The 13307-nt window shown below is 48.3% G+C and overlaps 1 protein-coding gene across 1 annotated transcript in view; it reads right to left on the bottom strand.

The window, feature by feature from the left end:
- The window catches only part of LOC309557593 (protein mono-ADP-ribosyltransferase PARP14-like), a 254593-nt gene that overhangs the window by 33300 nt on the left and 207986 nt on the right, over window positions 1-13307 (bottom strand). The window contains exons 9-11 of the mRNA XM_082260388.1: window positions 10293-10353; window positions 8671-8787; window positions 1301-1459 (exon numbers count right to left, since the gene is read on the bottom strand). Of these exons, the coding sequence (XP_082116514.1) occupies window positions 1301-1459; window positions 8671-8787; window positions 10293-10353 (337 nt within the window). The remainder of the gene's footprint in view (window positions 1-1300; window positions 1460-8670; window positions 8788-10292; window positions 10354-13307) is intronic.

Below are 13307 nucleotides of genomic sequence, written 5' to 3'. Positions count from 1 at the left end.
CCTAAACTGACCGGGTAGGGGGGCCTAAACTGACCAGCCGGGCTCCTACCAAGACATAGCCGTCCACCTAAACTGACCAGCCGGGCCCCTACCAAGACATGGCCGTCTCCTTCTAGATTCCGATGAGCCCCCTGCCCGCAGACCCTCACAACCACCGGCCAGGGTTGTGGGGATGAGGCCCTTGTCCTCATCAACATGGGGGCAAGGTGCTTTGGGGTGGGGGGGTGCAGATCTCCCCCTGCCCCAAAGCACCAACACCCCCCCATGTTGAGGGCATGTGGACTGGTGTGGCCGCTCGCTCGTCCCCTCCCCCTTCCTGTCCTACCGGGCTGCATGCTTGGATAAGGGTCTGGTATGGATTTTGGGGGGGACCCCACGTGATTTTTTCGGCGTGGGTCGACCCTCAAATTCTATACCAGACCCGAAGGGCCTGGTTTGGAACCTGGGGGGGACCTCCACGCAGTTTTTTTCCCATTTTTGGCGTGGAGTTCCCCCTCAAGATTCTCACAGCGCAAGTCGCACTGCAAGTTGGATCATCCTGATCCGACTTGCGGTGCGCCTTCCATTCAAATCAATAGGCTCCCATAGGGAACCATTGATTTTGAATGGAAGAAAAAAAAAAACGTATAACGTGGCTGAACGTACTTCATCACGTTCGGTCGCGTTCGGTCCCGTTTTTGCTTTTGAAACGCCGGAAAACACACGTTAGAACGCAAATAATTGTGTTCCAAAAAACGTCCCTGAACTCAACTGCCTGCAAATGACTGTAAATGACCCGGTGTACATGGACAGATAAGATAACATGTAGATGGGTTCAGGGGCTTCTGAAAAAAAACGCCTAACTGCTCCTAAACGGCCATTTACAACATCCCGTGTCCATGGAGCCTGAGTGCTAAACCTTTCATCCAAATTTCAAATTCCTGCATTTTTAAATTTCAAAAGCCGATATAAAGGAAGAGTAGTGGTGCAAATGCACTTGTGGGTTTGACCAATCTTTTTTTTTGTACAATTCTCCTTTAGGAGGGCGTGACAGGGGGTGTGTCCTATGCCTAAGTACATACTTTTGCTAATAGGTGTCCATCGTTCTCATCTGAAAAGGTTGGGAGGTCTGTCTGTTCCACAAAAGGTTGGGAGGTCTATCTGTTCCACAAAAGGTTGGGAGGTCTGTCTGTTCTACAAAAGGTTGGGAGGTCTGTCTGTTCCAAAAATAAGGTTGGGAGGTCTGTCTGTTCTACAAAAGGTTGGGAGGTCTGTCTGTTCTACAAAAGGTTGGGAGGTCTGTCTGTTCAAAGTTACAAACCTAATTCCACGGCAGACAACACAACGGATGTATTTTTCTTTGTCTCGCAGTCTTGGAGAACGTTTCTCACACTTTGTTTCAGCTCATCTGATTTAGATGTGTCGGAGAAGAGGATCTTCTTCACTGGAGTTCCTCCGATGTCCGGCAATCGCTTGGTTTCTGTGCAGGAGGAAATGGTGGAAATTATCAGTGTTGAGGCCGAGACACAGTTGAATATTGTTTGTGATACATTTTTATTTGCACTGGTACATTTTCAGGACAACCTTCAGAGGTATCTTCTACCTCCTCCGCCTTCGTCTTCAAAGGTCCAACCATTACCAATACGCAACAGTTTAGAAAAATAATACCAAAAAAACCCCAAAAACTGCTGTGTTAATTGTGAGGGACCGCATCCGTCTATCAGCAAGGTTCCTGGGGCGGGGATAGTCGGGAGGGCCACTGATAAGGGGACCACCAGCCCTCCCATACTGGGCCCTGCAACTGTCATCTCAGCAGAGGGGGGTCCGGAGGTAGAGCGGGCGGGAACTCCCAAATCCTGTCCACCAATCAGATAATCCCCCGCTGAGCAGCTATTTTGAAAAAAAGTAAAAAGGACTCTGGGCCCCCTGTGTTTGGTGGGAGCGGGGTATTGAAGCCCGGCCTCTTCAATATGAATGACGGATTGATCCACCTAAACCCGAAAGTTATAAAATAGTCCGCTTACTGTCCCCGGTTTCTTTCTAAATAGCTGTACAGCGGGGGATTATCTAATTAGTGGACAGAATTTGGGAGTCCTTGCCTGCTCTACCCCCCCCCCCCTAGTTTCCCTCCAGTCCTAGTTGCCCAGCTCAGTGGTGCCCAGGAGGAAGGGAGAGGACCAGATATACCAGCAGTGCTCAGTTGGTCCTGGGCTCCCAGCTCCAGGAGGAACCACCTGCAGGACAAGCACTGCACCCAGGCCCCAGGTAGAAGACGCCACCCAGACCAGGTACTGGGGGGGACTAACAATGCTGCATTTGAACTCTTGGGTAATACCAAACATGTTTGGAGTGACACATCTGAGGGGCACTGCTGTATATTAGGACACCCTGGTTGAAAAAGACTGCTTAAGAGTTTGCTTACCCAGCCCCGTAAGCAAGCTCTGCAAAGTTCTGATCGTGTACCCGAGCCACGATCCCATACCCCTCCTTTTACAAATACTCTCATCCCCAACACAAATCTTTAATACTCTACCCCCCCACCTCAAATTGTGTCCCGAGTATCTCCAGTGCAGTCCCCCTCCCTCAAACACACAGACCTAGTGCGACAAACTGCAGTGTTTTGTCCTTCTTCCTATGCTCCTCCTAATCTTGACACGTCATAGCTGAGGAGGAACCTAGGGAGGAAAGCCAATTTCTAACCCTACCTACAGGCATCTAGCGGGGGAGATGCCGCTTCTGAAGGGGTATACGAACGTGGCTCAGGTACATCACTGGATATCAGATCGGCACTTTACAGAGTTTGCTTATGAGGGTGGGTAAGCAAACTCTAAAGTTACGATGTGACAGTGCCGATGCAGGAGCGCTACAGTGACAGCATGAAGCTGGAGAGGAGAGAGAGCACATCCCGCACCTCCTCCCGGGTCTCTCCTGCTCTCCTGATTTGGCTTCTCTCATTTAGCACTAAGCTGACAGGAGTAGTGATGCCACTGTCACTCACTACCCTGGTCAGTTTTGTAGTGGCAGAAGTACTCCTCCCATCCCCCCACCTCACTATATCGGTGCCCTTCTGCTTCCCCTTTGGCCCTGCTCTGTGCCGCTGCTGCCTGGATGATGATCCCTGCACTGTCAAGGTCTTCTGTTCTCCGTGTTCCTCCATGCATGACCTGGCTTGGCTGACAACATTCCTGGCTCTCAATTCCGCATTGGCAGACTACCCGCCCTGGACTCCACCCCGGCTTGGATGACTACCCGCCCTGGACTCGACCCCTGCTTGGATGACTACCCGCCCTGGACTCGACCCCGGCTTGGATGACTACCCGCCCTGGACTCGACCCCGGCTTGGATGACTACCCGCCCTGGACTTGACCACGGTTGTTCCTGATTTCGCTCCTCACTCTTGCTGTGCGATGGTTGTTGTTGCTCTAATAAACTGCTTTGTTTTTACTTGCATCTTTGTGTGGTCTGGTTTCCTTGTACCCTGACATGCACAGACTATACCCGCCCCACGTACCTTGCTGATGGACGGCTATGGTCCCTCACAGTTACCGCCAGCTGCAGCCCCACCTTCGGCCCTCAACACTTACTGAGGAAGTGAGGCAGACAGGCATCCCTTCCATATCACTCCTCCAGGGATAGACAGGCTGGGGGCCGAATCTTTAAACTAACTGTTGGCAAATGTGGCGCTGACCACCTCCGCACCCAAGGGAAAAAAAAAAGAGTTCCCGCTCTGCTACTGCCTCCTGGGCTCCACTGATGGAAGGATGGGGCCCCCTGGGAAATGGTATTTCATTTTTGGTCAATCTAGGAGCTACTCACAAGCTTCGAAAACTGCCTGCACTCTACAATGTAACACAAAGGTGATGGGCCCCTCCCCCTGTTCCCTGTGCCCGGTGCAGGAGGACCGGTGGTACCCCCTTATCAGTGGCCCTGAGTGTGAACAGACCACCTACTACTGCACTTGAGAAGGAAAGAGGCACAGGGGTAGAAATCCTGGATCATTGGAGTGGGCCACTGGGGTTACCCAAGAGCAGCAGGTCCTTCTTGGGTAAGCACATACATGACCAGTTCTCTTTTTTTTTTTTTTTTTTTAATTCTTTTTATTAGTTTTAAGAAAGGTAGCAACATACAAAACAGAGCCGTTGGACATTCCCTGGCTCGACAAAACAATGCAGAACAGCAAAAAAGCAAAAACAACCCCAAACAAGGCCGCACCCAACTGCTACAATAGAGTATGCTTCACCATGGAGGATTACATAGACAGTGACATACCCCACACTGCGGGACAACCCAGGGGCCCACAAGGGCGGTCGGACCCCACCACACCATGGAGGAGAAAAATCTAAGCCAATCAGTGTCCCAAAGTCCCCCCCCCCCCCCCCCCAGCGCCCTCAGCATCATTGGCAGTTTCGTTGGATTCCAGCCAGATGTTCCAAACTTTTGTAAACTTCTGTGGGCAACCTCTGCTGGCATAGGTGGCTTTATACAGGGGGATCACCGAGTTCACCAAAGATTTCCACACGTGAAAGGGTGGGCGCCTCAGGCCTCCGCCATCCGAGCACCACCAATTTCCTCGCGTAAAACAGTAGAAGACCCAAAAGAGTGCGAGTCGCCACTGAATGGGCCAAGTCATTTACAAGTCCCAGGATACAGTATTCGAGCTTGAGAGGCACGCGGATGGTGGTCACTCTAGTCATAAAGTCTAAAATTTTGGTCCAGTAGACAGCCAGGGGAGGGCAATGCCAGAGCATGTGCGTATATGCGGGGTCCGCCGCACCGCAGCGCCAGCAGGTCGCCGGTGAGTTGGGGAAGGCCCTATGCAGTCGAGTTGGAGTCAGATGAAATCTATGAAGGATTTTGAACTGCACCAGGCGGTCCCTGGTGGCCACCAAGTGACGGAAAGGGTAGTCCCAAATGTCCTCCCAGTCCTCTGCATCCAGGCCAGGGGCCTCCGTCACCCAGAAGGCCTGTAGGCCCTGCAGCCCAGAGTGCACGCTAGGCTACAGAGTGCTGTAGATGGTGGACAGAGGCTTCTTTAATGCCTCATTCCGGAGAATGGCTGCTTTCTCCCTGCCTAACTCCCACTTTTTCCGTTACTTACAGCTCCGACCAGTTCTCTTTAAGGGTAGGCTAATAGACCCCAAATGTCACCTATGGACCCCAATGAAGCTGACCAAGCATAGATTGTGCTTGATCAGCTTTTTCCCTGGGCACAGCAGCCAGGGAATTAGAGCTCTGACACCGAAAGTAACAAGAACCTTGTTGCTTCTGGTTTTATTCAGTGTAAAGATGATCAGTGAATGGATGGTCACCAATCACCCTTCGGTTGCCCTGTGGACACCCACCTTGGCTGCTCTGGGTGCCCACAAAGGGTAGCAGAGCCTGGAAAACATGGTAGAGAGGGATATTGGAGAAAGCCCCCGCTATGCAGAGCTGTCCATTTCCCTTACTGCAGACACTGGGTCCTTATTCCACAAGCACACTACAAACAAAAAAGGTCACACTGTGATGTCACCACTGGTATGTCTTTTTATTCAACACAGCATAACCCCGCCTAGAGAGGAGTGGACCTCGGTGGGGTTATGCTGCTTGCTAACTGTGTTGAATAAAAACTTCTGTGTTAGTGGAGTTGAATATTACCTACTGGGAGTGTCCTAGCACAGCCATCAACCAGGTTTCCATGGCCCCCTAGTGTTCCTAAAGAGGTGTCTAGGGGTTTCAGAAGCTGCAGCTAACTGACTTCCCATTTTAAGGTGCCTGCCAGAGGCGTAGCTAGAACCATCAGGGCCTTGGTGCAAGAAACCATAACGGGCCCCCATGACCCCCGGCTAAGTCCCTCCTATTGTGATGGATTTCCAGGGCACGGTCGCAAGTGTGACCTTTGTGACCCTGGTAGTTTTGCCACTGGTGTCAGTAGTTTTTTATTTATTTATTTATTTTTTATCATTTTATTTATTTTACAAATTAATTTTTACTGTTTTTTTTTTAGGAGCCCTGTTGGGAGGCTTTAATGAAATATCATGGATCTAAACAGACCCCTGATGTTTTACCTTTGTGACAGAGCCCTCAGCCTCCATCTCTGGAGATAAAAAAAATCTCTGGAAGCAAAAAATGTCAGCAAAATGGTTAAAATAGAACTATAGGCAAAGGTTTTTTTTTTTTTTTTTTACCATTTTTGATAGAGTAAGGGAGGGTTATAACCCCTTTTGGTTGATTTTTTTGCCATGTGTGCTCCATTGGGGAGATTTCCCTTCACTTTCTGTCCCATAGCCAAAATAGGAAGTGAGAGGAAATCCCTGCAAATTAGGAGAATCCCTTGGGGACCCCCAGGCCACCAGAACTAGTGTCCCCATAGGAAGATTTCCCCTCTGTTACTTTTCTGGGGACAACCCAAAATTTGGGATTTTCTTTTACTGATAATGGTAAACAGGACAAATAGAGAGGTTGAATCTCCCTAATGGGGACACAGACAGCAATAAAAACTGACAGGTGTTCTAATCCCTCGCCAATCCATCCAAAACTAAAGAAACAAGTTTTGCCTTTACAGTAGGGTGACCAGACATCCACAGTCAGACCAAGTCTGACCCCGGTTTTGTCCCCGGTTTTGATTCAGGCCCGGATTAATGTAGACAGGGCATCCCATGCTGACTGAGAAACAGCCCGGTGGCTCAGATGCAGACGCCCCCTGCTGGACGATCTCACTGCCGCTCCTGCTGCTGTTCAGTGGAGGAGAGGCAGAGCCAAAAATTGACTGTGTGGAGGGCTGGGAGCGGGAGATGAGCAGATTGGTGTATTATGCAGTCCTGTGCCCAGCGCTCTGTGTATTATGCAGTCCTGTGCCCAGCGCTCTGTGTATTAAGCAGTCCTGTGCCCAGCGCTCTGTGTATTATGTAGTCCTGTGCCCAGCGCTCTGTGTATTATGCAGTCCTGTGCCCAGCGCTCTGTGTATTATGCAGTCCTGTGTCCAGCACCCTGTGTATTATGCAGTCCTGTGCCCAGCGCTCTGTGTATTATGCAGTCCTGTGCCCAGCGCTCTGTGTATTATGCAGTCCTGTGCCCTGTGTTTTGTGTATTATGTTGTTCTGTGCCAAGTGCTCTGTGTATTATGTAGTTTTGTGGCCAGCGCTCTGTGTATTATGTAGTCCTGTGCCCAGCGCTCTGTGTAATATGTAGTCCTGTGCCCAGCGCTTTGTGTATTATGCAGTCCTGTGCCCAGCGCTCTGTGTATTATGCAGTCCTGTGTCCAGCACCCTGTGTATTATGCAGTCCTGTGCCCAGCGCTCTGTGTATTATGCAGTCCTGTGCCCAGCGCTCTGTGTATTATGCAGTCCTGTGCCCTGTGTTTTGTGTATTATGTTGTTCTGTGCCCAGTGCTCTGTGTATTATGTAGTTTTGTGGCCAGCGCTCTGTGTATTATGTAGTCCTGTGCCCAGCTCTCTGTGTTATATGCAGTCCTGTGCCCAGCGCTCTGTGTATTATGTAGTCCTGTGCCCAGCGCTCTGTGTATTATGTAGTCCTGTGCCTAGCGCTCTGTGTATTATGCAGTTCTGTGCCCAGTGCTGTGTATTATGTAGTTCTGTACAGGTAATGGCAGACAGATGATGTGAACAGGTGATGGAGGACAGGTGATGAAGGATGGGTGATGGAGGACAGGTGATTTGAACAGGTGATGGAGGACAGGTGATGAAGGATGGGTGATGGAGGACGGGTGATGGCAGACTAGAGATGGAGGAGTGGTGATGGAGGATGGGTGATGGTGGATAGGTGTTGGTGGACTAGAGATGGTGGATGTAAACTCTTGGACGTACATCTCAAGGATAAAAACATTCAGGGGTATGGGAAATGAATACGTCCACACACACCTACACAGGTTGAACTGGATGGACTATTGTCTTTATTCAACCTTAACTACTATGTAACTTTGTAATTGGTGACGGAGGACGGGAGATGGTTGATAGGTGATTGTGGACTAGAGATGGTGGATTGGTGATGGAGGACAGGTGATGAAGGATGGGTAATGGAGGATGGGTGATGGTGGATAGGTGATGGTGGATTGGTGATGGAGGACAGGTGATGAAGGATGGGTAATGGAGGATGGGTGATGGAGGACAGGTGATAGTGATTGGTGGTGGAGGATGGGTGATGGATGACAGGTGATGGCAGACTAGAGATGGTGGATTGGTGATGGAGGACGGGTGATGGATGATAGGTGATAGTGGATTGGTAATGGAGGACAGGAGATAGTGATAGGTGATGGCGGACTAGAGATGGTGGATTGGTGATGAGGACGGGTGATGAAGGACTAGAGATGGTGGATTGGTGATGGAAGATCGGGTGATGGAGGACTAGAGATGGTGGAATGGTGATGGAGGACAGGTGATAGTGATTGGTGATGGAGGATGGGTGATGGATGACAGGTGATGGCGGACTAGAGATGGTGGATTGGTGATGGAGGACGTGTGATGGAGGACAGGTGATGGAGGACGGGTGATGGAGGACGGGTGATGTTGGACTAAAGAAAGAATCGGTGATATGAGTGAGAAATGTCTGCAGTGCGGTGACTTTGGAACTGTATGTGACAAATGGGTTGGAGCCTGCCTGTTCCCGGGGCACAGGACGTTCCTCCCACCTACCTGTAGATAGACAAATGCTGAGCCAGGATTATGGCACAAATGACATTTATTATTTCTTTACCTGAGGTGGATAAACTGACAATCACATCGGCTGTTTCCATGGTTACGTCTCCTTTCTTCACCTGAAATGTGAGCGGTCCGATCTTCATCTCGTGCGTTCCCTGCGCTGAACTCCTGACTGTTAGAGACACAATGACAGTTATTGGAAAAACGTTCTACTGATCAGACAAAAATTCTGAAAAAGCTCCAAATGTGTGGCCCTCAGCGGTTCAGCCAATCGCCTCTCAGGACTGTAGGACTTGATATTAGTGTTATTTTTTATTTCCGAAAAATACTCCATACACATCCTCCACTTAATGGCCTGGTAATATAATTTTCATGAAATTGTTTCTTACTGTGTTTATCTGTGAGGTCCCAATGTGGAACAAGCAGTGCGGGTTAGTTGTGGTCATGTACACTGCCCTATGTATACTACACATATGGGTGTCCGCAAGGGGGGGGGGCAACCACCACACCCCCCCCTCCCCCGAAGTCTAAATTTCCCCTTTAAGATGGTTGTTAAGCCACTTTATACCATTCTGTCTGTTTAACCACTTCCCACCCAAGGCATGCCCGTACATCATTGAAGTTTCAGTGGTTATAGTGGGATGGTGGGGGCACCTACAGGCATCATCCTGGTACCGTTAGTTTCAGTGGGAGATTCCCTACAGAGCAGAAGTGATCTGAGTGGCTAATTAGCCACTCAGATCACTTCTTCGGGTGGGGTAAGGCGGTTCCACCCTCCTCCCCCCGCCACCGCCGCCTCTCCCGGGGCTCTCCAGTCCCATCGCGGAGCAGCCGGCGGCGATGGCTGCCTGGGACAGAGAGAGAGGAACTGATGTCGCTCCCCTCTCTCTGTAACCCTGGAAAGCGGGAGCAACGAGTATTCTCCACTTCCGGCTCCACCTCTTTGTTTACCTGGCCCCCAGAGGCCAGAGAAGCAGCCGATCAGACTGAGCTGCATGGGGGGCCAGATGGATGATGGAGGACAGGTGATGAAGGATGGGTGATGGAGGACGAGTGATAAAAAAATAGGTAATGGAGGATGGGTGATGGAGGATAGGTGATGAAGGGTGGGTGATGGAGGACAGGTGATGGGGGACGGGTGATAGAGGATGGGTGATGGAGGACGGGTGATGGATTATGGAGGACAGGTGATAAAGGAAATGTGATGGAGGACAGGTTGATAAAGAATGGGTGATGGAGGACGTGTGTTGGATTATGGAGGACAGGTGATAAAGGATGGGGGATGGAGGACAGGTGATAAAGCATGGCGGATGGGGATTACCTTTTGCTATTGGGGCCCTAAATGGCTGAAACATAGCTGGTGATTTATATATCTCCAATGTAAACACCAGACCACAGGGAAGAGACTGCACACTAGATAGAAGAAGAGACCGCACACCACAGGGAAGAGACCGCTCACTAGATAGAAGAAGAGACTGCACACCACAGGTAAGAGACCGCACACTAGATAGAAGAAGAGACTGCACACCACAGGGAAGCACCAGACTACAGGGAAGAAGAGAGAACACTTTATACTACACAGTAGAAAATACCAACTACTACTACCAACCAACTACTAAACTACAGGGAAGCAAAGAATGCACACAATTTACATAATTTTACCTGTAAGTCACTCACCTGAGGGTTTCTCAGCTTCTTTGTGACTCCCGGTCTTTTTATCAAGTTCAGTTGAGAATGCCTGATCACAGGAAATAACAGATATAATATAATATTTGCTGATCACAGGGAAAAACGGATATCATATAATATTTGCAGATGGCAGGGAATATAACAGATAGGAAGGTTTCATGGTACTATATAAGGACTTTCAACACATATATAAATGTATAAAAAATAATATTTATTACAACAATTTTAAAAAAGACAAACACATATAAATTCTGTGCTAAACAAGGGCACTCTAGTGCCCCCTATTGACTGGATAGTAGTATAGTGATGGCAAAAGGCTGATACTTTGAAACCTATCACATAACATATATCCAGATTCTTCTCAACATGTTTTGTGGAAATTTCCGCTTATTCAGGAGTTTTAAAGAGAAGAAAAACATTATATATTTCTACAAAAAGAAAAAGAATAATTATATCAACAACATAATAGAAAAATAAATAATATATGCTTGATCACGTAGAGGCTGTATAAGGTCTTACCCAGGGTGTGGCCACTTGCATAGAGCCATAGTATACAACCGTCCCGACGAAAATGGGAACACTAATACAGGGGGCATAAGTTCCCAGAGGTGGCCAAGATATCACTTTCTGATACGGTGTGATTAAACATAAATGTGTCCATCCTATTAGACCACCTTCTCTGGGTTTCATACATGTCAACGCCTTTTTACCCCCAGACCGGGAACTTATGCCCCCTGTGTTAGTGTTTCCATATTCCTTTCTTTTTTGTAGAAATATATTTATTTTTACTTGCTCTCTAAAACTCCTGAAGAAGCGGACATTTCCGCAAAACATGTTGAGAAGAATCTGGATATATGTTATGTGATAGGATTCAAAGTAACATCCTTTTGGCTTCACTATACCATTGTCCAGTCAATAGAGAGCACTAGGGTGCCTTTGTGTGGCACAAGTGTCTTTTATCTGTGCTTGTCTTTTTTAAAACTGTAATAAATATTTTTTTTTATACATTTATATTTGTGTAGAAGTCCTTATATAGTACTATAAAAGTCCATCAAAGACTCAAAAAATAGCCTCTCTATAAACAAATTCAGGACATAATTACTTTTAATGTAACTTTGTCATATACTCTAGATAGGAAGGTTTATCACGTCTGTGGACTGGATTTTATGTCTGTGGTCAGGGTCAGGTGGTATATCTTGGTTTTGTTACCTTTATGGATTCAGAATCTTTGGGGTGCAGCAGGATGTTCACCTCCTTCAGATGGACTGGTTTGTTTTTGCTGCTAAAGCTGAGAATTTCTTCAAACATTAAAGCAGCTACAGTAGATCTGGGAAAGGCAAGGGCCCCGGTTCCGATCGCCGGAAAGGTTATGGAAACCTTCTTCCTCTCCTCTGTCGCACTTAGACACTTCTTTATAATGTCACTTATTGTCTGTTAAAAATAATAATATTTATCAACATTTATGTATCTATCAAATATATGTGGTGACTTCATTCATATTCTGTTGTCAGATTCTGTTGTCAGTCTAAGAACATTTTCAGCAAGTACAGAATAACTCTTGTTGATCTTGCCAGAAATCCAATGTCCTTGCATCAATGTAATCAGTTTTCCCAACCATCTTCTTTGAACTACACTGCTCAAAAAAAATTAAAGAAACACTTTTTAATCAGAGTATAGCATCAAGTCACTTAAACCCCTGGGATATTGATCTGGTCAGTTAGGTAGCAGAGGGGGTTATTAATCAGTTTCAGCTACTTTGGTGTTAATGAAATTAACAACAGGTGCACTATATGGGCAACAATGAGAGGACCTCCAAAACAGGAATGGGTGGAAGGCCACTGACATTTTTTTCCCTACTCATCCTTTCTGACCATTTTTCACTAGTTTTGCATTTGGCTCGGGTCAGTGTCACTACTGGTAGAATGAGGCCATACCTGGACCCTAAAGAGGGGGTCAGTGTCACTACTGGTAGTATGAGGAGATACCTGGACCCTATAGAGGGGGTCAGTGTCACTACTGGTAGTATGAGGAAATACCTGGACCCTATAGAGGGGGTCAGTGTCACTACTGGTAGCATGAGGCCATACCTGGACCCTATAGAGGGGGTCAGTGTCACTACTGGTAGCATGAGGCCATACCTGGACCCTATAGAGGGGGTCAGTGTCACTACTGGTAGAATGAGGCCATACCTGGACCCTATAGAGGTTGCACAGGCATTCCAACTCCTCCAGGATGTCACATCGGTACGTGGCATTGCCAGAAGGTTTGCTGTGTCTCCCAGCACAGTCTCAAGAGCATGGAGGAGATTCCAGGAGACAAGCAATTACTCTAGGAGAGCTAGAGAGGGTCTTAGAAGGTCCTTAACCCATCAGCAGGACCGGTATCTGCTCCTTTGTGCAAGGAGGAACAGGATGAGCGCTGCCAGAGCCCTACAAAATGATCTCCAGCAGGCCACTGGTGTGAATGTCTCTGACCAAATCAGAAACAGACTTCATTAGGGTGGCCTGAGGGCCCAACATCCTCTAGTGGGCCCTGTGCTCATTGCCCGGAACCGTGGAGCTTAATTGGCATTTGCTTTCGAACACCAGAATTGGCAGGTCCACCACTGGCACCCTGTGCTTTTAACAGATGAGAGCAGGTTCACCCTGAGCACATGTGACAGACGTGAAAGGGTCTGGAGAAGCCATGGAGAACGTTATGCTGCCTGTAACATCGTTCAGCATGACCGGTTGGGTGGTGGGTCAGTGATGGTCTGGGGAGGCAAATCCATGGAGGGACGCACAGACCTCTACAGGCTAGACAATGGCACCCTGACTGCCATTAGGTATCGGGATAAAATCCTTGGACCCATTGTCAGACCATATGTGTTGTGATCCTGCGTTCCTCCTGGTGCACTATAATGCCCGGCCTCATGTGGCGAGAGTATGCAGCCAGTTCCTGGAGGATGAAAGAATTGATACCATTGAATGCCCCCCCCCCCCCATGCTCACCTGACCTAAATCC

Source organism: Pelophylax lessonae (assembly GCF_965119305.1).
Source record: "Pelophylax lessonae genome assembly, chromosome: 6".
In the NCBI taxonomy this organism is placed as follows: domain Eukaryota; kingdom Metazoa; phylum Chordata; class Amphibia; order Anura; family Ranidae; genus Pelophylax; species Pelophylax lessonae.
The sequence above is the reverse complement of the archived record's forward strand: the minus strand, read 5'-3'. Positions and strand labels throughout refer to the sequence as shown.